This window comes from Medicago truncatula, chromosome 4, assembly GCF_003473485.1.
Source record: "Medicago truncatula cultivar Jemalong A17 chromosome 4, MtrunA17r5.0-ANR, whole genome shotgun sequence".
Classification (NCBI taxonomy): domain Eukaryota; kingdom Viridiplantae; phylum Streptophyta; class Magnoliopsida; order Fabales; family Fabaceae; genus Medicago; species Medicago truncatula.
Window position 1 is genome coordinate 61,939,497 of NC_053045.1, and position 27,930 is coordinate 61,967,426.

The 27,930-nt window shown below is 33.6% G+C and overlaps 5 protein-coding genes across 6 annotated transcripts; 3 read left to right on the forward strand and 2 right to left on the reverse strand.

Moving 5' to 3' along the window:
- Nucleotides 1-1,893: 1,893 nt before the first annotated feature.
- On the reverse strand, nt 1,894-6,290 carry LOC11425476 (uncharacterized). The gene is made up of 9 exons (XM_003610158.3): nt 6,145-6,290; nt 5,907-6,028; nt 5,716-5,816; nt 5,378-5,573; nt 5,161-5,253; nt 4,009-4,068; nt 3,766-3,840; nt 3,313-3,393; nt 1,894-2,392 (listed from the first exon to the last, which is right to left on the reverse strand). Exons 1-9 carry the CDS (start codon nt 6,224-6,226, stop codon nt 2,015-2,017), a joined length of 1,188 nt encoding a protein of 395 aa, XP_003610206.2. The 5' UTR covers nt 6,227-6,290; the 3' UTR covers nt 1,894-2,014.
- A 4,342-nt stretch (nt 6,291-10,632) lies between these two features.
- On the forward strand, nt 10,633-13,730 carry LOC11421972 (F-box/kelch-repeat protein At3g23880). Its single transcript, XM_003610159.4, has 2 exons — nt 10,633-11,898; nt 13,595-13,730. Exon 1 carries the CDS (start codon nt 10,684-10,686, stop codon nt 11,770-11,772), a length of 1,089 nt encoding a protein of 362 aa, XP_003610207.1. The 5' UTR covers nt 10,633-10,683; the 3' UTR covers nt 11,773-11,898; nt 13,595-13,730.
- A 2,637-nt stretch (nt 13,731-16,367) lies between these two features.
- On the reverse strand, nt 16,368-17,154 carry LOC112420979 (uncharacterized). The gene is made up of 3 exons (XM_024780840.1): nt 17,093-17,154; nt 16,528-17,008; nt 16,368-16,436 (listed from the first exon to the last, which is right to left on the reverse strand). Exons 1-3 carry the CDS (start codon nt 17,152-17,154, stop codon nt 16,368-16,370), a joined length of 612 nt encoding a protein of 203 aa, XP_024636608.1.
- A 1,871-nt stretch (nt 17,155-19,025) lies between these two features.
- LOC11418669 (uncharacterized) lies at nt 19,026-22,578 on the forward strand. Of its 2 annotated transcripts, XM_013603084.3 has the most exons (9): nt 19,026-19,173; nt 19,647-19,768; nt 19,851-19,937; nt 20,201-20,328; nt 21,046-21,142; nt 21,240-21,317; nt 21,409-21,634; nt 21,840-22,063; nt 22,208-22,578. In XM_013603084.3, the coding sequence occupies exons 2-9, from the start codon at nt 19,667-19,669 to the stop codon at nt 22,229-22,231; spliced, it is 966 nt and encodes a 321-aa protein (XP_013458538.1). In that variant the 5' UTR covers nt 19,026-19,173; nt 19,647-19,666; the 3' UTR covers nt 22,232-22,578. The 2 variants fall into 2 exon arrangements, with proteins under 2 accessions (XP_013458538.1, XP_024636898.1); XM_024781130.2 differs by lacking the exons at nt 19,026-19,173; nt 19,647-19,768 and having other exon boundaries at nt 19,850-19,987.
- A 3,606-nt stretch (nt 22,579-26,184) lies between these two features.
- Nucleotides 26,185-27,834, forward strand: LOC11423932 (F-box/kelch-repeat protein At3g23880). The gene has a single exon (XM_003610161.4). The coding sequence runs from the start codon at nt 26,362-26,364 to the stop codon at nt 27,619-27,621; it is 1,260 nt and encodes a 419-aa protein (XP_003610209.3). The 5' UTR covers nt 26,185-26,361; the 3' UTR covers nt 27,622-27,834.
- Nucleotides 27,835-27,930: the final 96 nt, after the last annotated feature.

Below are 27,930 nucleotides of genomic sequence, written 5' to 3' on the forward strand. Positions count from 1 at the left end.
TCCTTTTCATATCCCGCTTTGAATCAACTACACTCACCGTGGTTAGCTTATCTGGCTCTCATCCTGCTTCAGTATCTAATTTTACCTGCCTGGCAGTGGCATGGCAAGCTAATACTAACTCTGAGTGATTACTGCTTCCTTTTTATTGATTAATTAGCCTATAATTTTATATATAAATTTTATTTGCACATCATTTTATTGTATCTGGTGGAGAATTTCCCAACCAATGTATGATGCAGGTAAACCAGCCTTTTCAAGTGTCAACTCAATTGACTGTGGCTCATTTCTTATTGCAAATTTGAACACTTCTTTATCATTCATATGAGTTGAAAACACTACTATTTGAGTCTTGTGCATTATTAGCCCCCTCTTCTTTTCATGCAGCATTCAAATGCCAACATGAAATTAAAATAAATGATCAATCACATAATACTTAACATTTTGCACGTGTCTGTGTGTAAGGACTATGAGTAATGATATTTGTACAACCCTTTTTAAACAACTTTTGGGACAACCTTATTATTCTTTTTTCTCATTGGTCAAAATAAATAGAGAGAGAAAAATGAAGAGAGAGAATAAGAATATAATGGGAGTATGAGAGAGAAAGTTGTCCAAAAGTTGTAGCAAAATGATTGTACAAATATAATTTCTCGAGTACTATATACCTATTATAACTAATCAAATCAGAAGTAACTAAACCATCTTCCTCACAGTTGCAAGCCTGAAATATAATCATAATTAATTATGGTAAAACTTGATTTACTACGATGATTGATGAATATCGGTTCATTCTGATGAATCAGAAAATTAGTGATGTACCATGCACACTTTTTTCTTGTGTCCACTTTCTAGAGCCAATCACTTGTCTTAACATTTAATTTATGACTTGAATATTGAATTATTTTGTGTTCATATATGTTATATTAGCTTAATTTTTGTCATGTATTCTTTTTAGTTAACAATGTCGTGATTTTATTAGTAAAATACTAAGATTCACGATAAGATTTGTTTCACCATTCGAAAAATAAGTGTTCTTATTCACGAAGGTAGATTTACATGTAATAGTACAATGCAGGAGAATCACCAAAAGGAATACAAGATCTTTTATGGGTCCAATCGACATGCAAAATAGCATCAGTCCAAATTAGTAATTTCAAAATAACGATAACATTTTGAAATCAAGATCCTGCATCATTCATTTATGTTGAAAAGAGGAAACAAATTTTTACTACATTCGCGAAATATTATCATATTACAACTTCAATTCAAAAAATATAATTAGTTCACAACCCTAACGTGATTAAGGCGATGACATTAAACCCAACATAATTAGTGTCTAACTTTGCATAAAATTCTCCTCTCAAAAAAAAAAAAAAAAACTTTGTAGAACACCTTCAGAAAGGTCTATAACATTATGAATATTTCAAAAATGTCCCTAACTCTATTAAATTATCAATGCTTTTTTTCCATTGGACTAAAATCCTTCAATGAGAGAACTCAAAAATTACATTAGAGAATTTGCAGTATTTAAAATAAATATCCAAAATTTCTTTTCTCTATTGTATTCACAAAAGTCGAAACAAATATAATAGCACTCATGAGTAGTTTACTCTACCCTTTTCAAAAACACTCCCAGATTAGGTGAGGGATCCTCCTCCCTTTCTCTCATTCTCCCCTCTCCTCCAAAACTCTCCACTCTTATCCTCATAAGTAACTTCCAAACAAAACCTTTAGGATGGTGTTTGGTATTCCTTCACAAATTTTTTAAATTAAAAAAAAAAAATGAAATTTCTGCAATTAAAATGAAAACACATTAACTAAATGAAAGCATAACAAACCAACACCGTCTAAACTTACGCTTCTCCTGATTTATTTATAAAAGAGGGACACAAATTATCAAAAAAGTAAATCAAATTCAACAAGGTTTAAAATGTCATCAGGTAATTTTGGTAAAAAAAAAATGTCATCAGGTAATTGTCAAAATAAATAAAGTAATCAGGTACAACAATAGAAATCACTGCAGCTTGTCTTTCCATGTCAAGTAATTGTAGGAATCAAGCTTATTGTCCAAGACAGCAGAGGTTGATACCTTTTCTACAATGACATTACCATCATGATCAATTCTATATGAGACATCAAGTCCCTCCAAAATGAGGTGATAAACTACTTCCATAGAATTTAGAGAATTTTGTTCTCTTTCGTGAACAATAGCTGTTTCCCCTAGGTGTTCATCATCTACATCAGAAGTATCACACAAAAGTTGACCCTTTTCTTTCTTCCGGATAGCATCACGAGGCCTATTCCGCTGACTCAATGATCGAATATCCCATGATAGAACCTGCATTACTAAGCTTTGGAATTCACCTGGTGATGCATAGAGTGACTTCTTTTCCTAAAACGGTAAGGGATAATTATTACTCAAATGATTTGTATAAGAGGAACAATAAGATTGAGAATTGTTTGTAGCTATAGAAAAAGAAAAATAACCAGATGTTCAATAACATAAACTCATTTTAAAACATGACACAACAATTGAAGTCTTCTTACAACAGGTGGGGCTGGCCAAATAGACCGAGTGATACTTACATGTACTATTGAGAACTAAATCTTCAGAGAGTTCGTTAGTCATATTTATTAGTTTTACTGAGCATATTTTAGTCATTCTCTACCTTTATTTAATGGGCTTTCCAGCATCGGAGCAACTATTCTAACTAGGAATTATATTAGTGATTTAGTATTCTTCTCATTCCTTACTCAAAAACTAATATTGGACCAGAATATTTAAAGAGCTCTGGAGCTAAAACAATAGTTTCAAATACAGTACGCTGCCGACTGAAATATAAGCAAGTGAAATCAGCACCAAATGATTAAGGTTTAACAAAAAGCAATTCAACCTATGAAATATGTACACGGGAAGGAAGTTATACCCATGAAGAGTTCAATTACACAGTAAAGCCCAATGGGGTGCATGCATATCTTCTGGTTTACTAACGAAAGTTTCAAACAAATAATTAATCAAAACTTGATTAATTTTTAGTTCCTATAATTTAGGTTATGTTCATTTCAGTCCCTGATTTTTGAACTTTTAATTGAGACACTTAATTTATCAATCTTTGAAATGTAACCTTCACAGTTAGCTGTTATCCAAATTTAATAGCTCAAGGCTTGCTTTGCTAATGTTCTTAATGCATCAATGAAAAAAAAGACCCTTTTGGGGGTCAGGAGAAAGATGGATATGATGCAGAAACACAATATTTCAAGCAAGACATTAACAACTTACTGCCGTTATTTGTTCAAAAAAAAAAAACTTACTGCTGTTATCCAGCAACTTTCAAGTGATGAAATGAATTCCTCCGAAAAGCTGACAGAAGCTACTGAAAGTAAGTTATCCTCCTGAAGAAATGAAAGTATTTTTTCTTAGAATGAGATAATCATTTTTTAACCTTCTACAAAGATGAGGAAGAAAAAACAATACAACTCATTCATTTCTTTGTAGACTTTTGGTATGGGCCATATATAAAGATTCTAGAGTCAGGAAATCAGAATAATAAAGGTTCTAGGACTAGTAGCAACTAATTATGATTGGTTACTTGATTATATTTCCTTCTTTGCATGTGGGATGATTATATTAGATATTCTGGTAAGAATTGCTTGATGTTAGCAATAATCATTGAAGAATCAAAATGATAAAATCTGTTTTTTTTTTTTTTTAAAAAAAGAAGAGCTTGCACATTCAAATATAGCTAAAAGATAATGGAGCATTACCATAAGCCAATTTGGCACTGCAGCTTCTTGGATGCTGTCACAATATGGTAAATAAGGCTTGACATCAAGAACCGGCTGTTGATGGATGAGAATAAGAAAATAAGTCCACATAAAGCATCATGCTTTCAGATTCACAAAAAAAAACATCCAATTCATAGTTAAAGCAAATAAACAATAACCAAAAAGGCACATAATTCCAGTACATTTAGCAGAAGAAGCAGAGATTAGAAAATGGAGACTTACAGTTCCATCAACCAGGTCCACACCAGAAAGCAAAATCATATTTCCCTGGACAGCCTCTACCTATAGTACACAGTTAAACCAAACAAAAGTTACATTGCACAGTCCGTCATTTGAATTTTGGTTGATTCTGAGACAAAAAAGTTGAAACTCAGGGATCGGTTGGAGAAGGCAACAGATATAACACGATAAAATATTCACCGATGAAATTCATAGTAGCGGGACACAACTTCTTTGTGAGGATAAGGGGTTGATTTTTCTTTGTGAGGAGACAATAGTTAGTTAGTTTACAAAACATTGGTTTATATATATTATTTCTAATTTCTAAAGGGTTGTCTCAAAACATCATAATTCTATGTTGGATGTGATTAACACATGCATTTCACAATAAAAAGTATTTGATAGTTTATCGATAACTGTATAACAATAATTTATACTAACCTGTACTTTGTGTAGGGGGAGAGAGTTTAATTAATGCATATAACTATCATAAACCTTGAAACTAAAATTACTTACTTAAAAAGTACTGGATTGCATCTTTCAGGAAATAAAATGAAACCTGTAGTTCGTAAGAAGGGTATGGAATCCTAAATTCTACTTTAGGAATAATTGTCATAGGTCTGCAACAATCCAGCCATGCTAAGAGATAATAGCATAGCACTCTAGAGAGAATAAAAGATAAAGTGATATTTTCTGAAACATTGAAGGCATGTTTGCCTTTAAACACCTCCAAGGTTCAATTTTCCTTTCATCATGCCACAGAAGAAGGTTACTGCATCGAATAGTTGTGACAGAGAGAAGATGGATGGCTAACTAGGGAGAGTGCATTTTAAAAATGTGTAAAATGCATTCTTCGATGCTTAGTATTGTCAATGAAACTGAAAACAGGAACCAATGGAAGTAAGCAGGGCCTAAGTTATTTGTAGTTCGCTGATCTCAATGTTGTCGATCGCGGTTTGCGGAAAATAGCTGCTATTTGACAACACGTTGTACTATATAGCAGATCATGGAACAATAGCGGTTTGTTCAAAATACTGGTAGGTCTCTAAAATGAATAATATGCACTGAAACAGAGTGATACTTATCACAAGAACTGTACAAAAAAACTGTCCCTTCTGAGGGATATCAGACCACGAGGCCAACATGTGTCTTTACCTTTGCAACTGTGAGTCCAATGGGGCACGGACGATGTGGAGATCTCGTACCAAAAACTCCAATTTTTCCACCTTTAAGTCTAGGGACCCTCACCTATAAATCCACTGATCCGTAAGTAAAAATTACTAGTAAACAAATATTGATATTTGAGGCAAAAAGATGATTACTTATATCGATAAAATATCAATTAACAATGGAGTCACGCGCACTCACACACCTTTGCTTTGAACCCTGATTGAGATGGATGCTTCCATAGCTTTTCAAGATTGGTATTTAAGTGAAATACATATATAATCCAGCAATGAGAATATTCCGCTAAACCCTCAAGCGATGCTGGAGGAACACGGGATGTATTGAAAACCAAACATGCTCTAGCAAGTGGTACAAGTAATGGTTGCCTTGGTGTTCCATTCCTACACTAATATAAAACAATGGTTCGTTAATCATGCATAAGACATTGCACAAATAACAATTTCACAAAGCACAGATAAATAATTAATAATCAAAGATGGATATTAATTTGACAAATTAATTAATAATGAATAAACATTGAACCTGGTAGAGAAGCATGAGTGAATGGTGCCAATAGGAATCATGGGATAATAAGTGAGGTTTAGGTTTTCAGATTTAGGTTGAGTTAGTTGTTTTCTCAACATCTGCAAACATTCAAGTTCAAATAATTATAAATTAATTAAGGAAAAGTAAAAACATATGATATGATTAAGATTAAGAAGGAAGACAGAGACCTGTTGAGCCCTAATTCGGCCTTGTCTTTCGGAGGCGCAATTATCGGAGCAAGACTTGAGAGATAACTCCAACTCATGAATTTTGGATTTGAGAGCGTTACATTTACGGTTGAATATGTAAGCTGCAAAAAAAAAAAAAAAAAAAAAAAAAAAAAAAGAAGTTGAATGGCATGAGAGTGAGTGAGAGTTTGAGGTTGAAAAATAATGAAGAAGAAGAGAAGTGTGCATAGTTAGTTACCAGAGATGGAGATGGAGATGGCGGCGGAGAGTGTTGTTAATGTAATGGTCGTCACTGCCAACCATCTTGCTTCTGAAATCATGTTACCTGCGCATCGATCTATCGCCCATCTGAAATCAAAAGACTTAAGCTTTACGAAAAATAGAAGTTACAAAATATGATTTGTTTGTTATTATTATGTATTTTTATTAAATAAATATTTATTTTTTTATTTAAAATTTTAACTGTTAAATATTTTTTTTGCTACATGTTTTGGATCCAAGTAAATAGAGCATACCCGAACTCGAAAAATAGTTAAATAATTAATTTGTTATAATTAAACAAATTAAAGAACGTAAGTTATACGAAAAATACTTAAAAAACTTTTTATAATTAAATAAATTAAATATTTCTGATATAATTTAGTAAAAAAATTAAATAATTTAAAAGACCTAAGTGGTATGAAAAATACTTAAATGATTAATTTATTACAATTAAATAATTTAAAGAACGTAGGTGGTACGAAAAGCACTTAAAGGATCAACTTATTATAATTAAATAATTTAAAGGATCTCTCATATAATTTACTAAGAAAATAATAATAATAAGTTGTGGATGATCATAGCTAAACAATGGCGAATGACACGGCATAAATTGAAATTTTAGTATTTTATTAAATCACAACACAATTTTTTCGGGTTAATTAATTAAATGATCCCTATAAAAATATTTACAGTTTATTTTTTAGTCCTTACAAAATAAAATTACACCTTTTAATCCATGTGACATTTTCATTTAGCATTTTATAGGGACCATGTACTTAATTAACCATTTTTTTAGATACAAGTTGTCCAAAATATAAAAATAGTGTTATATCCAACAAACACAAATAATTCTTTGATACAATAAAAGTATGTTATGTCTGGTACTTATTTTTAGGCTTATTTTTAGGATTAATTTATCAACTAATTATAATGGAGTAAATGGTCACTTTAGTCTCTGACTCTGCACCTCGCATTCACATAGGTTCCTGACTCAGAATTAAATACAAAGAAGTCTATGACTCTGCACTTCCATTATCACTCTAGTCTCTGCCGTTAAATAATTCTGTTAAGTGTGTCACAGAGACTAAAATGAAAATAGAAAATGGTCACTTTAGTCACTAAAGCAGAAATCAATATCCCCAACTTGAATATCAAATCCCTAAATAAAATATACACTAATATGTGACTTTTTTCTCTTGTAAAAAAATTGACTTTTTTTAAAAAAAAATATTGTCGACTTTTTTTCTTCACATGTATTGAATATTGTATTGAAAGTTTTATGTATTTTTTTTATGCTTAACGGTAAAACTTTGTCCACAATATTAAACAACCAATTGTGCAAAAAAAAAAAATATGCTGATATTATTAATCTCTATTTTTTTTATTTTAAATAAAAGAATGCTATATGCTGATATTATTAATCTCTATTTTTTAATTTTAAATAAAAGAACGCTATATTTTGACAAAAAAATGTTATATTAATATTGTCAGATAAGATAATAAATTATGAATTTGAGATTTTCATTTTAAGGGACTTAGGGATGGCATTTAGGGATTTGAGATTCAAGTTGGGGATATTGATTTTTGGTTCGGAGACTAAAGTGACAATTTTCTACTTTCACTTAGTCCTTGTGGCACACTTAACAGAATTATTTAACGTCAATGACTAAAGTGATAACGGAAGTGCAGAGTCAGGGGCTTCTTTGTATTTAATTCTGAGTCAGGGACCTATGTGACAACGAGGTGCAGAGTCAGGGACTAAAGTGACCATTTGCTCAATTATAATGTAGTAGTCCCTTCAAGCTCAAAATAGAAAAATTCACCACTTTGATTTTGAAATACAAAGATTAGAGGCGGATCCGCCACTCATGAACTAGGGTGGAACACTAAATGGAGGTCAAGTGAATCACCTTGTTAATTTTCGGATTTTACTTGTTTTTGACCCTTTCTCATTAAAACAACCATAACTTGTGATGTTCTTACACGATCGGAGTTTGTGAACATTCGTTGGAAAGCTAACAAGCATAGCTACGACCTCAGCGCGTCGGAATTTTTTTTAACAAAGAAATCTTTGATATTTTTGGCAAAATTTCATTAAAAAGGATCGCGATCCTCTACTTTTTTTTTTCAACCGAATTTTGGAGGAATTGCTCAAAATCGACTTTTTTTAACGTCGAGAGGCAATGTCGAGCCCCGTAACATGCGACTAAATCATATTGAAAAAAGACTTCACGCTAAATTTTATGTAAACCAACGATTTAGTAAAAGAAATCTCATAGGATACATTTAATATCTCATAGGAAACATTTATGAAAAACTTATCTATCTCATTTTTCGCATAATTTATTGACCAATTATTGTGTAGTTTGTGATTTTTTATGTTTCAAATGACTAATGGTTGATTTTTAGAATTTTTGAAAATTCGGGTTAAATGGAGGCCAAATGAATTACCTTGTTAATTTTCGGATTTTACTTGTTTTTGACCTTTCTCACTAAAACCGCCATAACTTGGGATGTTCTTACACAATCAGAGTTTGTGAACATTCGTTGGAAAGCTAACAAACATAGCTACGACCTCAGCGCTTCGGAAATTTTTTTAACAAAGAAATCTTGGATTTTTTGGTAAAGTTTCATTAAAAATGATTGCGATCCTCTTCCTTTTTTTTTTATTTTTCAACCGAATTTTGGAGGAATCACTCAAAATCGACTTTTTTTAACGTCGAGAGGTGAAGTCGAGCCTCGTAACATGAGACTAAATTATATTGAAAAAAGGTTTCACGCTAAATTTTATGTAAACCAACAATTTAGAAAAAGAAATCTCATAGGATACATTTAATATCTCATACGAAACATTTATGAAAAACTCATTTATCTCATTTTTCGCATAACTTATTGACCAATTATTGTGTAGTTTGTGATTTTGTATGTTTCACATGACTAATGGTTGATTTTAAGAACTTTGAAAATTCGGGTTAAATTGAGGCCAAATGAATTATCTTATTAATTTTCGGATTTTACTTGTTATTGACCATTTCTCTAAACGGCCATAACTTGGGGTTTCCTTACACGATCGTAGCTTATGAACATTCGTTGAAAAGCTAACAAGCATAGCTACAACCTCGGCGCGTCGGAAAAAAATTTTAACAAACAAATATTGGATTTTTATGGAAAAATTCAATTAGAAAGGATCGCGATCCTCTACTCTTTTTCTGATTTTTCAACCGAATTTTGAAGGAATCGTTCGAAATCGACTTTTTTTTACCACCAAGAGGCAAAGTCGAGCCTCGAAAAAAGATTTCATGCTAAATTTTATGTCAACCAACGATTTAGAAAAAGAAATATATATATATATATATATATATATATATATATATATATATATATATATATATATATATATATAGAGTTAGGATCCGTTGACACCAGGTGTCAACGGATTCGTTGACACCAAATATTAATCGTTGATTTCTTTTGATCCAAAGGCTTTTGTTTGTTCATTTAAAAATACCATGTAACCACTCTCATGTGATTATCGTCCCAATTCTCTATTGCTTTCTCTGCCATTCTTATGCCATATGAATATGTGCAATTGACATGTTTATGATTACGCCCTCTTTCGTTTTCAGGATCAGAAATCAACAACAACCATGATTCACTATCTATTGTTTCTAATTTATTCATAAACTCAATTCCCACACCTATAATTTATTCATATACTCAATAGAAGAAATTAACAACAACCATGATTCATTTTTTTTAAGGAAACCACGATTCATGATTCACTACCTAATATTTGTTACGATTGATACTGTGTAAATAAACTGAAATACCAACCATGATTCATGATTCACTACCTAATATTTTTAATTTATTCATAAACTCAATTCCCACACCTTTAATTTCATTTTTGTTTCGATTTCATAAATTAAACTTTGCATACATTTTATGTTTGGATTTGCTATCCATATAAGTAATTAACAAAGAGGAATGAAGATTGAAGATCGAGAACGAATTCCCACACCTTTAATTTATTCACGACTGGATCTAGTGGAAAGAAAACAAAGCTTTTCTAATGGAGTTTTAGTAAATCTGTTAAAAAAAAATCCAGTGTGTTTGGTTAAAATAGCTAGCCACGGAACTCATTTGGAGAACTATTAATAGCCTTTGATTGATAAAAATAGAGGGCTTAGATTTGGTGTCAACGAATCCGTTGACACCTGATGTCAACGGATCCTAACTCATATATATATATATAGGTTTTGCTAAAAGACACCCTTCGTGAAGGTGTCTTTTAGCAATCAACACTTCAAGGTGTGATTATCAACTTTTTAGTTATAACTTGCTAAAAAGACACCATCATAAAAATTAGTTGGTGTCTTCTAGCAAATGTCTATATATAAACACGGTAACATGCAACTCACGACTAGGTTAGGGTTGTTATATTTCAACTCTAATAACCCAACTGCAGTGCACCGTTCCTCGGAAAACAGGATAAAAATAAGGCCGCGCCGTTCTCATGAACATATCGGAAATTCTTCCCGTCGAACTTATTACCACCGAAATACTATTACGGCCTGACGTGAATTCTCTTATGCTACTGAAGTTTGTGAGTAAGCCATGGAACACCCTCATCTCCGATCCCATCTTCGTCAAAATGCACCTTAAACTATCTAAATCTAAAGGAAACCTACGGCTCGCACTTTTCTCGAACAAAAACCTACGTCTGCAAATTCGCGCGGGTGGACGTGGATGTTCTTATACTGTTACTGTCGCACCCACCTCGGTGAGTCTTTTGCTGGAGAGTACGACGAGTTCTATCCCAATTGCAGACGATCTTCAGTACCAATTCAGTTGCGTTGACTGTTGTGGGATCATTGGTTCATGCAATGGATTAATCTGCTTGCACGGTTGTTTTCATGGTTCTGGGTATAAAAAGCACTCCTTCTGTTTTTGGAATCCTGCCACAAGGTCAAAATCTAAAACATTACTGTATGTTCCCTCGTATCTTAATCGTGTAAGGTTGGGGTTTGGGTATGATAACTCAACAGACACGTACAAGACGGTAATGTTCGGAATTACCATGGATGAAGGCCTAGGAGGAAATCGTATGAGAACTGCCGTGGTCAAAGTTTTCACTTTGGGTGATAGTATTTGGAGAGATATTCAAAGTAGTTTTCCGGTGGAATTGGCGCTCCGTAGTAGGTGGGATGACATTAAATACGATGGTGTGTATCTGAGTAACAGTATTAGCTGGTTGGTTTGCCACCGTTATAAATGTCAACAGAAGAATCTTACAACCGAACAATTTGTGATTATTTCGCTTGATTTGGAGACAGAGACATATACACAGTTGCAACTCCCTAAATTGCCATTTGATAATCCAAATATTTGTGCGTTGATGGATTGTATTTGTTTTTCTTATGATTTTAAAGAAACTCATTTTGTTATATGGCAAATGAAGGAATTTGGAGTTGAAGAGTCTTGGACTCAATTCCTTAAAATTAGTTATCAGAATCTTGGAATAAATTATATACTTGGTCGCAATGGTTTTCTAGTGCTTCCGGTGTGTCTTTCTGAGAATGGTGCAACACTGATTGGCAATTAAAAAAGGAAACCAAGCAGTTCTCTATAACCTGAGAGATAACAAAGTAAAGAAAATTGAAAAAACCAATAGAATTTGGTGGTGTGTTGCTAGAGATTATGTTGAAAGCTTGGTATCAACGTGTTGAAAGTAAGTTCCTCTTCCAAGATTTACTTGTTTGAATTTGTGTTAATTTATATGATAGTTTTGATTTGATTGTATTGTTGAATGATTCTCTCTTTTAGTGCCAACTTCAATTCTCTCTTAGTATGCCAAGGCTGTTTGTAAGCTTAGTATGACATTCAACACCTCTTTTTCTCTATTGCTCTTCCTATCACATCAGATACTCCATTTATATCACTCTCGTGAGTGTTAAATGGATATGGGGGTACAAAAATAATTTTTCTTTAGCTTATAAGTAGCAGGGGTTAGTGAATTTTTATTTACAATTAGATCTTGGTAGTTGGCAGCGGATGTTATAACAGCGTAGCATCCCTTAGGCACTACGTGAAACTCCTCTAAGTTGTGTTTTTTAGTAGCCGTTGTAACACGGCCAATAGCAAACCACATAGAAGCCAGATAGAGGTTGTAAGTGAAGTTTCTGTAAAATACCACGTATGCCCGGAATATATAGCTGTATTGTTTCCTGCATTTCGATGTAGGTTCATACCGCTATAGCGTTTTGGGGCACAGCCTCTACACTCTGCTATCTGCCATGGACTACAGAAAATTAGATCAACCTTCTCAGCCAAAAGCATGCATAGAAGTTAGAAACCAAATTCTAAGCTTGAGTGCATTTTAGTGCGCAAGAATACAAACTATTCATTACTCGTTAAAGTTCTATGGAATGGAAGTCACATATATTCAACCTTGTATCATAGACTAGATAAAGGTATGGAGCCAGAGGACTGGGAACATCACTAAAATAGTTATTCAAAGCACCCAACTTTGTTTATTTTGGTTGAATGCACAAAACTTTGTGGGTGATTTAGAAGGCGAGAAATATAATCTTTGCAAATGGAGATGCGGACCCTCAGGAGATGGTGAACGGGATACAAGTTCTGTAATGGATATGGGGTCTAAGTAGAATGAAGGTGTCTCATTGTTTTTTCTATGAGTGATTGTAGGATCCTTACGATTGTATGGCGAGATAATGTTGGATTTGATTTTCTGGATGGTGCAGGCATTGCTGGTAACCTGGAGGTTCAGTTTTGTTTTGGGGATTTTTTCCTTGTTTTGGCTGTTGTTTCTTGGCTTCGGCTAGTGCGGTGTTTTTGCTGCCATTAGCAGTCTGGCCAGTGCTGGGTATGCAGATTTTTGTGGTGTGCCCAAAGGGCTGGCTGTGTTCTTCGGCTCAAGCTAGCAATTTGAAAGTCCGCACTCTCTTATTTCTTATGGGCAAATATTTAACTAGCAAAACATGGTTGTGGAGTTCAAATGATTCGGTATAATGTTGGAAGTGGGGATTGAATTGAACTCTCAACCTCCTTATAACTCCACTTCTTAACTCCTCTACCTCGGCCACCAAGCCAATTCCTTATGTCCCCTCTTTAGTTCCACTGTATAAATTATAAAAGCTTTATGCAGGGTGCTATTGCAAGACTCGTGAAAACGATGAGAATTGTTTCATCCCTTGTTTACTATGCAATAAAGCATACCTCCTTTTTTTGAATTATGTGTTTACTGGTACATTCAGATATATACTCATATATGTTATAATGGCAGAGCTTAGTTGTTTTCTAGTTTACTATAGGTTGTCTATTCAAATCAATTTTTTTAATATAATACATTGTTTACCTCTATTATTCCTGGCTATGATAATAACATAATTGCATGTGATTTGCAGGATATAATTGAACACTATCAGGAGTAAGCCATGTTTATTCCTACTCCCAAGCCCCGACTAAATGCTCAAAGGAGCTACTAGCAAAGAATTGAAGACTATATTACCATTTTGGTTTGGATAGATTTACACTTGCTTTACCGATTTATTTATTTATTGAAAAAATTGCTTACCCATTTTTTTCTTCTATGAATTTGTAAAGATTATGTAAAACAAACAAAGTTCTTTGTTCGGTTTAAACTAGCATGTGTTTGGTTTGGATTGCTCTTAATTTAGAGAATTGCTGTTTACACATGTTATAAGGCTGAGAAACACTAGTAAAAGACGAAAATGCCCCTGCGGCAGTTAACTACCGAAGTTTAGAATCTAGTGTTTTACTAGTGTTTCTCAGCCTTATAACATGTGTAAACAGCAATTCTCCTTAATTTAAATAATTGATCTGAAGCATTTAACATGGGGATGTAATAACTTCCCAGCTATGGTCAAGTCACTTTTTGACCATTAGATCAAATAAACAACACTGTTTTATTATGCTCACTCAACACTAAAAATTTTCACACTATTTTTCGCAACCATTCTCTTCCACTTTTATGCTTATCTTCTTCCAACCACCATCACTCTCCTCCAGATTGGCCATGTTGTGTACAGATTCATTGTATTAGAGCTATAAATTTCATTTAGAAATGCACAAACAAGTAGTTTAATTTAGATGTTTGTTTGCTTTCTTATTTATAAAACTTATTTTGACAACTGGTACTGTTTATATATACCGAGAATGAAGAACAAATAAATAGTGAGTCATGATTTGTAAATTGTTAAAATCTGTAATTTTGAAGAACCAACGAAAAGCAACCAATTACACCACAACAACCACCCATGATTTCCACTAAAACCAAAATTATGTAATTTTAATTTAAAAAATTAAAAACGGTAACAGCTAGCTTCTCTCTCTGGTGGATTTTCATGGTTTTTCTACATTACACGTGCTACATAGCAGTGGATTTTAGGATGAGGGTCCAATTAAGTCTCTCACCGGTGGACCACGAAGGAAATACCGTTGGATGAAATGAATAGTTCCGATTTGTTAAAAATAATATTGAGAACTTTTACATTTGTTCACACACAATTTTGTCCCACATCTTCCCTTCTCCTTCTCCTTCTCCTATCACTTGCTGATCTTCCATCACCCCACCCTTCATTTTTATCAAATCAGATAACCTCTCACCATAACTTGAGCATAATTTTTCCTCCTACTCCACCCACGCCACTGCCATGCATCATCTACTAATTAATTAAGCCTTCGTCTTCATTTTTTATTTCATGCCAAAGCTTATTTAAGCAATTAAGAGAATAATTAATTGGACAGAGAGAGAAAAATCAATGGAATAGGGAGAAAGAACCATACTCCGATGACCACGAGAGGTTCCCCAATATGAGAAAAATGAAGGGTGGAGGTTGATGGAAGCCTGACAGGAGGAAGGAGAGGGGAAGAGATCATGGGACAAGATTGTGCGTAAATAGATGTAAATATTCTCAATATTATTTTTAACAAATCGGATCCATTCATTTAATCTAACGATATTTCCTTCGTGGTCCACCGGTGAGGGACTTAAATGGACCCTCACCCTAGAATCCATCGCTACATAGCATTGTTGTTTTTAAAAAGAATATGCATTTCGTCCCTGTAATTTGGACGCGTTTTGATTTTCTTTCTTATAAAAATATTTTTTTTAAAAAGGTCCCAGACCCCACTTTTTTGTTGACATGAGATGGCTTTGACCACGTGGCAGTTGCTGAATGTGCAACTTTTACCACGTGGCAGTCCATGTCATTAAAAAAATCTGAAAATTATTTTTTAAAATTAAAAAATCATAAAAAAAATCCAATTTTTTTTTTTTAAATATGAAGAAAAAAATTGCCAGTTAGTGTTTTTTAAATCTGGAAATAATTTTTTAAAATAAAATTAAAAATTATATAATCTCAAAATTTATAACTTTTGAAAATATAATTTTTAGTATTTTCGGAAAAAAAATGTAAAATATAATTTTCAAAATTAAAAAAAAAATGAATTTTCGAAATGAATTTTCCGATTTTGAAAAGAAAAAAAAATTAATTAAAAATCGAAAAATTTTATTTTCAGTTTTTTTTTCCAATTTTTTAATTTAAAAAAAAAAATTTAGAATTTTGAAAAAAATTAATTATGTGGTGCCACCTGGCAAAAGTTGCACAGTCAGCAACTGCCACGTGGCTAAAACCATGCCACTTCAACTGAATAGTGGGGTCAATGACCTTTTTAAAACAAAACAAAAAAATTGCAGGGATGTTTTTAATTTTATTTTTTTTTACAAGGACGAATTGCATATTTAAGCCTTTTTAAAATCAATACAAATGTGACTCTAAGAGCATTCATAACGCATGTACTCATTTTTTGGTACTTAAACGAGTATCACGTGTACTAACTCATTCATAAATTTGTGTGAGATGTTAAGTTGGTGTTAAGCTGGTGTCTCATTGTCTTTTCTATGAGTGATTGTGGGATCCTTACAATTGTATGGCAAGATAATTGTGGGATCTCACACAATTTTTTTAAATAATGCTCATTAATCAACTATCAATAACTTAATATCATTATATTTTAATTTTTTAATATTAAAAAAGTGTGGATCCAATTTAAGTTTTTTTTTTTTAACAATAAAAAATGAAATATATATTAAAACACCAAAAGCAACTCTCCTAGCACAAGGTGTGCCAAAAGAATTACTTTACAAGAACATAGTCATACAAACAACCAAAACAAACCATTAAGCAATGCCCAAGCATTGGATGGGACTTTAGCACCACCTATCTGTACCAAACCTAAAAACAACTTTTTTGGCTTTCAACCAGGCTAAAGACAAATATTTAACTTTATCTAACAACCTGGGAATAGAAGTTACAACATTTTTGAAAAGCCTGTTATTGCGTTCGTTCCATAAAACCCAAACACACAAAAGCCAAATAAGCTGAAGAAAGTCACGAGCCGCTTTACCACCACCTGACAAATTCACAAACTGAAGAAAATGATCGAGAAGAACATTGGTATCAACACCTACGATACCCAGCCAATGGCGCACCAGAGGCCATAAAGAAGAAAAAACATCACATGATAAAAACAAATGTTGCGCCGTTTCACTCATGCCACAATCCGTAACACACATAGCAGCTTCTGTGTCAATTACCCGTCTATGGACCAAATTAACTTTTGTAGGCAATCTATCACGAAGCAACCGCCAAGCAAATAAAGATACCTTCAACGGCACCTGTTTATGCCAGATCAAAGATGTTGCAGGATCCCTAAGAGGAACGTCCTTTGAAGTCAACAAGTGATATGAACCGCGAACAGTGTAACCCTGAATAGGATCTGGCAACCACACCCACCTGTCTGAAACAAAATCTTGCAGAGAAACATCAGTCAATAAAGCCCTATACTCCTATAATTCCTCCTCCTCCCATGCCCACAACCTCCTCCTCCACTTCCAAGCCTCCCCACCCTGCTCAACACCAAGAGAGAACAAACCTGCCATCGTAATGGATTTGTTCTCAGAAAGATCAAACAACCTAGGAAACCGCTCACAAAAAGAAACCGAACCTAACCACTTATCGTACCAAAACAAAGTGTCTGAACCATCCCCTAACTTCTTAGACACACACTCCCCGAACCAGTCTCCACCAAAATCATCTCCCCCATCTCTAATCCGTCCAACCTCCCTCCACCAAGAAGAACAACTCTGACCCCCAACCTCCCACCTACTTCGCCATAACGGTGAGGGAGGGGGTAGCAAGGTTATAAACTTTTCTCAAGTAAGACTTTGCATCTTATAACCAAAATAAACTTTCCTCACCTACAACGCGGAAATTTAAGATTGATGTCTTAAGTAAGACTTTGCATCTTATAAACTTTTCTCACCAATGGGTGTACCTAATAGGTACTAATTTTTAAATGTTTGAGACCCAAATCTAAGATTCCATATATAGAAGAAAAAAATACTCCCCAACATTCTCCTCCACGGTGCCCACGCTAAAAGCCACCGCTTTTTCTTGGTGGGAACCGGCCTTTTTGTTTTAGCGTTCTTTCTAACTTTGTTGTGTGGTCGGGAGTGTCTGAGTTGGTGAATTTCGTTTTTGTCAATTCAATGTTTGCTTAGTGCATGCATGTCAAGCATGTGTAATACTAGCAACACTCATTTTAACACATTTTTCTTAACACTTATTCTGTTATTATGTGAAATACACGTGGGTCACACCACTTTATGAATGAGTCTCATGAAAAGTGGTGATACTCACATGTATTTCATCGAATAAGAGATTCATATATATTATAGCGAAATTGTGAGCAAATTTCCCGGTACATTGATTGTGGTCGAAGAGCCACCACTCTATCTCTCCTTGGATTTGTTATATGACACTATTTGGTTTAGAGCAACCACATATGTAAGTTTGAATTTGTCACAAAAATAAAAATTAAGTTGGACATCACACTTTAATCTAAGACCCTAAGGCAGTTGGTTTATGTGTCTTTTATTTATAAAGTGTTTAACATTCACTTTTCTAAGCAACATGCATCTTTTTTTGTTGAGGGATAAACAATGTGAGACTTGTATAACTCATAATCCCACTTACCCGAAATAATTGATCTATTTTCATAAAAAAAAAAAAAAATTGTTATGAAATAATTGACTTTTCAATTTTTAATACAACATGAATTACTTATTTTTTTGTCAATTTTTTTTTTTTCAACTCTACTCATTAATACTACTTGCATCACTTTCAATTCAATATTTTTGTTTGGGTACACCAATTCAACATATTTTGGATTGGTTTTGAGGCAAAATCTCATCCAATCTTAAGATAAATTATAGAGTAATGATATTTCAACAACTTTTGTGCTACAACTTTTGGGACAACCTTGTTATGCTCTCTTTTCATTGGTCAAAAACAATGGAGAGAGAAAAAAGAAGAGAGAGACTAAAAAGATAATGTGAGTATGAAAGAGAAAATTGTATAAAAGTTGTACAAAATAGTTGTACAAATATCATTTCTCTAAATTATATGTGGCTCAGTTTGATTCGGTTTTGGATGACTAATTTAAAAAAGATGTGATTCGATATAATTTATATGGGTTAATTTTGGTCGGTTTGTAGATATCTAAATTAAAAATTGAAAATTTTTTATTAATAAAATTATTATACAAATATGGTAAAACAATAAGTTTGATACAAAATAAAACATATAATTTATTAAAAAAAATAAAAGTACTGAATATCAATGATTTATTATTTAAATTGCGACATGTATTTAAGAACGGGACGGAAGTACGAAATATGTCGATTATTTTGAGAGATAGCCAGGATTTGCCACGCACATCTTTCCACATGTAATATCCCCTAAAAAAAACTTTTATGTATGTGACAAACAAAAAAAAAACACAGTTTCTAACAGATATTTTTTTCCCACCTGAGATGTTTGTGAGTTTGACCCGACAATCTAAATCACCGGATCCATCTGAAACGGAGCCTCCCTACTTCGCTATTCCGTGTGGTGTGGTTAGTTTAGTTACACATTTCTCCATTGTTTTTGCATTTCACTTTCTTGTCTTTTTCAATGTTTTTCTCTTTTCGCTTTATTTCTTTAACACCATTTTTTGAAGTCAATGCATTTCAACACTACTATTCAAACCTACGAGTACTTGAAGGTGTAGAACTGATTTTAATGTTTGGATTTTTTTGAGTAGAATTGATTCTAATTTGAAGCCAGGATTTGTAGATTTTGATTTCAAACATAATTTTTACACTCAAATATATCTTTCAACTCGGAATAAGCCTATATTCAAACATAAATTACTTCACGGTAAATATGATTTGGAAGTGGTTTTGGTCTCCCTATCAAACAAGAAGGAATCCATATCCAAATCAAAACATCACTATCTCACTCAATTTTCACATTCTCATTTTTCCACCACTAAAACAAGTATATGGCTTAAAACTAGAAGAAATATATATATATTTTTTTTTTGCAGGAGATTGTTTAACTTTTAGGATGGAGAATAGATGTCCAATATACGGACCACTGACAGAGGAGTTAACTTTTCTTGAAGGCTCAGCTCCCTTCAATAATTGTCATGCTTCTACCATTGTCGAGGTTATGGAATAAAAAATTAAATTTTCCCTTCAAAAAAATGTTATACTGGAAATTGGAATCAATACAATGTTGATTTCTGCAGTTTGATAAGGACCACTTTTTGGTTGCCTATTTTGGGGGTACATCAGAGGGGGCACCCGATGTCAAGATATGGTTGCAGACTTGCAAAGTAAATAAATTTATATGCCGTACGCCCCATGTCTTTACAATCATATGAATGTAGGCATTCTCATATAGATATGTTAATCTGTGAATAGTTTGTTTTATAAATGTCAAGTGTGCTTTGAAAAATTGGAGACTAATTTTTTTATTTGTAATTAGTCAGTCATAAACTATGATGTCTTTGTACCTTCAATATGTATAGGAGGAGAGTACTAAGCTCTGACATTTTGAATGCTTCATTAACTTTCTGAACACAAATTTTGTGCTTAGAATGGAAGATGGGAATCACCTGTAATTGCTGATGAACAACCAAATGTTCCTATGTGGAATCCTGTACTATTCAAACTTCCATCAGATGAGCTACTTCTATTTTACAAGATAGGCCAAGAAGTTCAAAAGTAAAGTTTACATTTTTTGTCCTCTTATTACATCTATTTTTCTCTTGTGAAAGAATTTTATGTTCCATTGCTTTTATGTATGGTAGTTGAGACAGTTGGGCTGGGTTTGCTCTATTTTTCCTTTGTCATACATTTATGATATTTTTTGTTCAATTTCGCTATCCTGCATTGCATTAAAGACTTAAATGCATTCGTGAGATTTCTATTTGTAGCTTTCTTCATTAGACTTTTTTTCTTCCAAATATTTTTATATTTATTTGAGATTTCATGAAAACATGCATATTTATAAATTATGAATCAGCTAGCAAATCTTGTGATATATATGACAAAGATAATTTGGTCACCTGAGTGAAATTATTAATGATACTGGCCTTGGCTCTAGATAAAACTCTGCAATACTGTATCTTATTAGCTTTCTCAGTTCACGGGTTACTTGCCTCTTATTACTTCTACTTTACGAAATGTGGTTAACTCAGCAGTTACAATAATGATAACATTTATAGAATACTGATGTCAGAACAGTTTCGGCACGTAATTTCATATTTGTAAGTAAAATACACCTCAATTTGAACAAGGGCTTTGGCTAGAATGAAGTTGTTTATCTCTAAATAAAAGCCACCTTACCTCCCTCCCCACACCCGCTGTTAGCACCATGTTATTTTGAGTTTGTTATTTGTCTCCCTTTCACATCAGAATACTTAGTTTGTTCAATTTCAGATGGAGTGGATTCGTCAAACGCTCCTATGATAAAGGAAATACTTGGACAGAAAGAGAGCAACTTCCTCCTGGTATATTAGGACCTATAAAGAATAAGGTACACCAGAATCTATTTCCTTCTATTTTATCTATATCAAGAGTTTTGGAATTTATAGCAATACTTACTAGTTCTGGATTTAATTACTATTTCTCAGCCCATTTTGTTAGAAAATGGCCATTTAATTTGCGGATCGTCTGTTGAAAGCTGGAACTCTTGGGGTGCCTGGGTTGAGGTTGTAACTTTACTGATCCTAATTAAGCGGTTGTTCCAAAGATGCTCTGAAATGTTAGTGGGGTTACATTTTTTGTTTTGGTGTGCAATAGGTCACGTCAGATTTTGGCAGGTCATGGAGCAAGCATGGCCCGATTTACATCGAAAATGAACCTCTAAGTGTGATTCAACCAGTACCTTATCAGACTGCAGACGGGAAACTACGTGTCTTACTACGATCCTTTGATGGCATTGGTAGAGTATGTATTTCAGAATCATCAGATGGTGGCCAGACTTGGGGACATGCGAAACCTACTCAGCTTCCTAACCCAAATTCAGGTAAATTTTGGTAGCTGTATATTACATGCTATTTTTGCTGCATAATTATGACAGTTGTATTTAACTATAACTATACGAACTAGGTTGATCATGGATTTGATTGATTTTGACGTTCTTTACTTCACCATATGTATCCCTTTATAATTCTTTGCTACTTAATTTGTTTCGAGCATTAATGGCGCATCCACCTACTCTCGTATACTAGGTATTGATGGGGTTAAGCTTCGAGATGGCCGTATATTGCTTGTTTATAATACTACATCGAGGGGCATACTTAAAGTTGCACTTTCTAATGATGATGGTGATTCTTGGTATGAGGCTCTCACATTGGAGGATTCTTCTGGAATGGAATTCTCCTATCCTGCTGTTATCCAAGCTAGTGATGGGCTAATACATATCACCTATACATATAAAAGGACACAAATTAAGGTACACACTTAAAATTTATGTAGTAGCTGTCTTTAAACTGTAGGTTTCAGTTTGGAGATAGTTGAGTGTCTTTCTATAAATTAATGTGAGATTCCTTTCATGTATTTCCTGGTAATATTAACCCCCTAATCTTTTCTTTGGCAGCATGTTACTCTTCGGCCAAATTGATGTGGAGTAAATTTTCTCAAGTAAGCAGAGACAAGTACTGTTGTCTGTCTCTAATTACATGGTTTTTTATTTCTTCTGTATTTTAATTCATTATCAGAACTATCCTACTGGTACTGTTTGTTTGCTACAAACTCTTAAATTCATGTTATATTTGCAGAACATTTGTGCATCAGTCTTCACACATTTGTTTGTTTCTAATATTTCATACGGAAGCAAAAAATTATCCTTGCACAGAACACAGTAGACATCTATATATATACATGGATATAGTTGCAAAAGTGGATCCCCCCCCCAACTATTAACTTTGTGATTGAAAAATTAATGTGTTTGAGAATAATTTAAAGTGAGTTTAGAAGTGTTTTTTTTACTGTAAGTTGTTAGTTTAGTTGTTAATTCAAGTTTACTTGGTGATATAATCACACTCAGTGGTTAATCACATTTAGTGTTTTTGTTTGTTAAGAATTTGTTACAAGTTTGTTAGAAACTAGCTTATATAGTTAGGGTTTGTTACATAGCTTGTGCTTCAAGCAACCTAACTAGTTCTAGTATATAAGCTACCTCTTTGTACATTTGTATATACATCAATAATACAATTTCACATTCTTAATTCTCATCATCTATTCTCTTTTTTCATTGAGTTGTGTTATTTGAACATCCATATATGTGACAACTTTTCTCATTCTCTCTAAAACAACAAAATCTCAAAACCCTGGAACATTGCTTGAGTTTCAAGCTTCTAAGCTGCGCTAACATAAGTGAGATTAGAAGAGCTGATTCTGGTTAAATGATAAAATAGTACTCCCTCAATTCCTATTTGCAAATTCACAAAGACCAAAAGAGTACTTTCAAATGAGTTAATGCTGATTATTTTTTCACTGAGATATCCTTAACACTCATTAAATGAAACTCACTTGTACAAGAATGTGAACTTTTTTTTTTTTTGATAGGAGTAAAATAGGCCTCAAAATAAAGTAATATAAAAAGAATTTCAATAATTATACATTTGTATTATGTTTTTCTTATAAATAGAACTACAGATATTATCGTTTTTAAAATGTAACTCAGGTTTCACATCCAGAGTAAAAAAAGAAAAACTAAGCAAAAATAAAACAGTAGCAGCTCTTGTATAATTGGCAAGCAAAGTAAACTAGACAAGAATCCTCATAAGCTATGTTATCAATAGCGCACTATAGCAGAATAGCATAGCAGTGGCAGTGTTTGGGGCATTACCATCTCCCCACAAGCCGCCTCCTAGCGACCGCGAATTGCGACAATCCTGCTTCTGCTATCCCGCTATAGCAATCTAGACTCGCTAAAGTTGTGCCTAATGGAAATGAGGAGTTGGATGTGGAAGAACAAGAGTTATGAATCAAGTGATAAACAAGATAATATTGATTTGGTGGAACTTAGAATAGAAGTGAAGATGAGGCAGACACAGATAGGAAAGCATGGTTTTGATTACTTTTAGAACCTTATTTTGGAATTTTGATGGGATGTCGTTTTGATTACATTTAGAATCTTTTTTGATGGGAAATGACAAGTATTTAGGTACCATATTGGAATCTATGTTAACTTTGTATATTTTTTTGAAAACCCGGTATTCGATCCAAAAACCGACTAATCTGAGGGGACTAATCCCACCGCCCATTTGCGGGGGCTCCGTTTAAAGCCAGAGCATAGCTCCGCATGGACTTAGCCCACCGAAATTGGATGTTAACTTTGTATATTGTTTTTTAGTCTTCACAATAGCGGTCATCTTGCTATCCGCCATACCGTATTTGGGATTTGGCACTACACGGTGCCATATGGGATTTTAACAACATAGCTCATATGTATATTTCGGAAGAAGAAAAAAAACATATTTTATTCGGTCATATTTCTAAGCAACTTTTGCTTTTTCATATTCATTAAATAATGTATGTATCTTGATTATAATATAGTCTAAATACATCAGTTATTTAATAAATCTAAAGGAAAAAAAAACAAAAATTATTTATAAATGTGACCGAAGGGAGTAGCTCACAAATAATGGACGATCAATGGTAAACTATAACAAATCCTAAATTAGTTAAGTTGCCACCACAACGAAATCAATTAAACTCGCAACAAATTATTTTATATTTTTTTTCTTTTTGAAATGTACCTGAATTACACACTACTCACTAACGTAACTATTTTCACTGTCAACTCTTGTTTCAGACTTTCAGTATTATCCAAGGGAGCACTTAATAGTTCCTTGAATAAAAATAAAAATCAGGGTTTATTGAAATGCATATGCTAAGGTCTTTCAAACCTATTTATATCACTTTGACAAATATCATTACACGCAAGTTCTAAAATCTCATTTAACTATTTGTAAGGAGCAAAAGAAAAGGAAGGGTCTGCAACTACAAAGCAGTAATAGAGAAAAATTAGAGATTTGAAGGGAAAGAACTCCTTAGGAGGTGAGTGACCTCCTCGAACAACAAAGAAAACAAATTCTGCATATTCATTCTTTAAGGAGGGAAATAAACTCCTCATACCTTTGGACTCCGAACGCCAATGGATTCGAGTACACGTTTACCTGAATTTGTATCTATGATCTTGGTCTATTTTTAAAATTCCAACAACAATCACGACAAACATTCCATCTATCCAGGACTTCGTTAAATTCATTTGCAAATGCTTGTTGGGAAAATCAACCGGTTCCATTATTTGAGTATTGCAATAATTTTTTTCCCAATATTTAATCACTTCCAGCATCTTGATTCAATTTAACATTCTCTTCTATTACATAAATCCATGGAAATACATTAGTATTATTTGCTAGTAAGTACTCGGTTGTATTGCAGTGTTTCATTCATCATCTTAAACTAATAGAGTTGAACTTTGGCTGAGAAACCGTGGTGAGTAATGGTACCCACTCACTCTATCTTTGCTATGATGTGAAGTGTGAGAACCGGGAATCCCAATATAAGTGAGTCCAACACCACACTTTAACCTAAAACCTTAAGATATTGGATTTATGGGTCCTATAATTTATAAAATTCAATCCCCATTTTTCTAAGTAACGTGAAACTTTTAATTCACACTTTCTACACAACAATCTTCTTCTCATGTGTAAATATAAGTATGTCAATTCATTATGCTCCCACTTAAGGAAGTTTTTTCATCTACATACACTTACTTGCACCGTTGGTGTGACATTCAGTGGAGCACGCCATCAAAACACTGTGATAGAAAGACTTTCAACACAAAGAACCGATCAAATTCTTATTAAATCATCATGTAAGATACCACCTTTGCAAAAAGATGGGGAGTCCGGAGGATTATCCTCCTCGTGACCCAACACTTTTGAATCTCCTTACACGTTCGCTCCACCCACACATCTAGGCCTTTTTGTATGATTCATCAATACCATACCATGTCATTTGATTGTCGTCTTCTTTTTATTCTATTATTCCACTATACTTCTCTCATTCATTTCATAATACCACAAGTCGCAACAAACTATAGCTAATAATAAATTACATATACAATTATACATTCTTATAACATTTCGTATCTGAGTCCATCAAAAAGACAACGTGCAATTGTTGCAATCCAACTACAGACGATGGTATAAGTATTTTAGTTATGTTGATATGGAAAAGAAAAGGAGAACTTGATTAGATAGAAGTTGAAAAATGATATTGATGAAGAAGAATTAATGTTTTTTCTTCTTCATTTTGCAACAGTTACCACTTTTGAAAATGTTAAGGACTAAAGTAACTAACAAAGTGAAGAGCGGACATTTTAGGGATCAATGTAGTGGTTTGCCCATTTCAAATTTCATCAATTATTAATCATAATTATTGACCATTAAAAATATTAAATATTAATCATATTATAAAAAACCCTCTTATAAAAATAAAAAAAAATAAAAAAAACCCTAATACATCTTTTCTCACAAGAAGAAAACAAAAACCCTAATACATCTCCCTGTCTTTATCTTATCTGATCTTATGCGCCGTTTTATTGTCATGAAATTCCAACGCTAAACTCAGGTTCCGCCGTGTTCACTACTATCTCAACCATCAACAACACTAGTTTCTTCCTCCTTTGTTTTCAATTTTTACGAGGGTAAGTTGGTTTCTGCATCAATATTTTGAATGGCACTTTTTTGGTTTCTGCATCTCTATCTCTCCCAGTTCAAATGGATCACGGCACTCCTCCAAAAGCACTCAGAAATCAGAATGCGGGGCATAGACCTCCCCGATGACCTGATCGTGGAAGTTCTATCATTGCTTCCAGTGAAATCTTTGTTGCAATTAAAGTGTGTGAATAAGTCTTGGAATTCCCTCATCTCCGATCCCAAATTCGTCAAATTGCACCTTCAGCTATCAACGCCGAACAGGAACCTAGCACTAGTCCAATATGATCGCCCGGATTGCCGTGTCTTAACCTTCCCACTGAATCACTTACTGCATAACCCGTCGACCACCATTCCCACCCACCAATTTATATGCAAGGATAATATCCAATTCCAAGTCATTGGTTCCTGCCATGGCTTGATCTGTTTGCTCCGTAAATCTTACACATCTGACCATACAAACATTCATTTCCGTTTCTGGAACCCGGCCACAAGGGTAATATCAAAAGAATTAGGATCTTTTCAACAATCTAACTATCATGCACATGATAGGCATAGGTACATATTTGGTTATGATAACTTCACTGGATCTTACAAGGTAGTGTTAATGTGTTCTGGCAAGGTGAAAATTTTCAATATAGGTGATAATATTTGGACTGAAATTTCAAGTTTTCCTCGTTTTGACCACGATGTTTCTCTTGGCTCTGATCGTGTGAATAATGGAGTGTATTTGAATGGAACTGTTAACTGGATTGCCTTTCAAGATGATTTGAGTTGTAGTACTTATTCTTGGATGCAGAGGGATACTACTCTTGAGCAATATATGATTATCTTGCTTGATCTTGGTACGGAGACATACAAACAATTGCAGCCTCCTCGTGGTGATGGTGTTAATTTAGTAGTTCCACGTTTTGAGCCAACTATTGCTGTCTTAATGGATTGTTTGTGTTTTTCTCACTATGTTAAGAGAACTCATTTTATTATATGGAAGATGACAAAATTTGGATTTGAACAATCTTGGACTCAATTTCTTAAAATTAGTTTTCAGAATCTTCAAGTAGATAATAATTTTAGTGACTGGAATCAGTATCAGACATTTATGTTCCCATTGTGTCTTTCTGAGAATGGTGAGACACTGATATTGGCAAGCTCTCTGCCAGGCCTATGCCAAGTAATTCTCTATAATTTGAGACGTAATAGAGTAGAGAGAACTAAAGATCTTGGAAGGATATGGTCTTTCGCCAAGGATTATGTTGAAAGTTTGGCTTCAATTCGTTGAAAGGAAGTTCCTTTATGATGTGGTGGGCTTGACTTTGAGCATTCAAACGTGTAACCAAACACTCACCTCTAAGTGTGAATCTCAATTGTTTGGGGATCTGGTCAGTAGTTATCTCAGAATGGCGTTTTGGAGTAGTGGAGGGGGTTACTACCATTGCTTAATTGTTTGCATACATTGCTACATTGTGAAGAGTACTGATTAGCATGATTCATATGTATTCACATTTTGGGACCATGTTGGTATGCCACAATAATTCTAATTTTAATTCTACGTGTATTACGTAAGTTAATACTATTAACCTGTTTGGTA

Coding starts and splice junctions, on each gene's coding strand:
- LOC11425476 (XM_003610158.3), bottom strand. CDS start 6,226: ATGATTTCAGAAGCAAGATGGTTGGCAGTGACGACCATTACATTAACA. Junction 5,254..5,377: donor AATCAGGGTTCAAAGCAAAG/GTGTGTGAGTGC, acceptor GTGGATTTATAG/GTGAGGGTCCCTAGACTTAA. Junction 3,394..3,765: donor CAGTGCCAAATTGGCTTATG/GTAATGCTCCAT, acceptor TCATTTCTTCAG/GAGGATAACTTACTTTCAGT.
- LOC11421972 (XM_003610159.4), top strand. CDS start 10,684: ATGAACATATCGGAAATTCTTCCCGTCGAACTTATTACCACCGAAATA.
- LOC112420979 (XM_024780840.1), bottom strand. CDS start 17,154: ATGGCAGGTTTGTTCTCTCTTGGTGTTGAGCAGGGTGGGGAGGCTTGG. Junction 17,009..17,092: donor GCTTGGAAGTGGAGGAGGAG/GTTGTGGGCATG, acceptor TGTTTCAGACAG/GTGGGTGTGGTTGCCAGATC. Junction 16,437..16,527: donor ACAGGCTTTTCAAAAATGTT/GTAACTTCTATT, acceptor GGTTTGGTACAG/ATAGGTGGTGCTAAAGTCCC.
- LOC11423932 (XM_003610161.4), top strand. CDS start 26,362: ATGGCACTTTTTTGGTTTCTGCATCTCTATCTCTCCCAGTTCAAATGG.
- LOC11418669 (XM_013603084.3), top strand. CDS start 19,667: ATGGAGAATAGATGTCCAATATACGGACCACTGACAGAGGAGTTAACT. Junction 21,635..21,839: donor GCTTCCTAACCCAAATTCAG/GTAAATTTTGGT, acceptor CTCGTATACTAG/GTATTGATGGGGTTAAGCTT. Junction 22,064..22,207: donor ATAAAAGGACACAAATTAAG/GTACACACTTAA, acceptor TTTCTTTGGCAG/CATGTTACTCTTCGGCCAAA.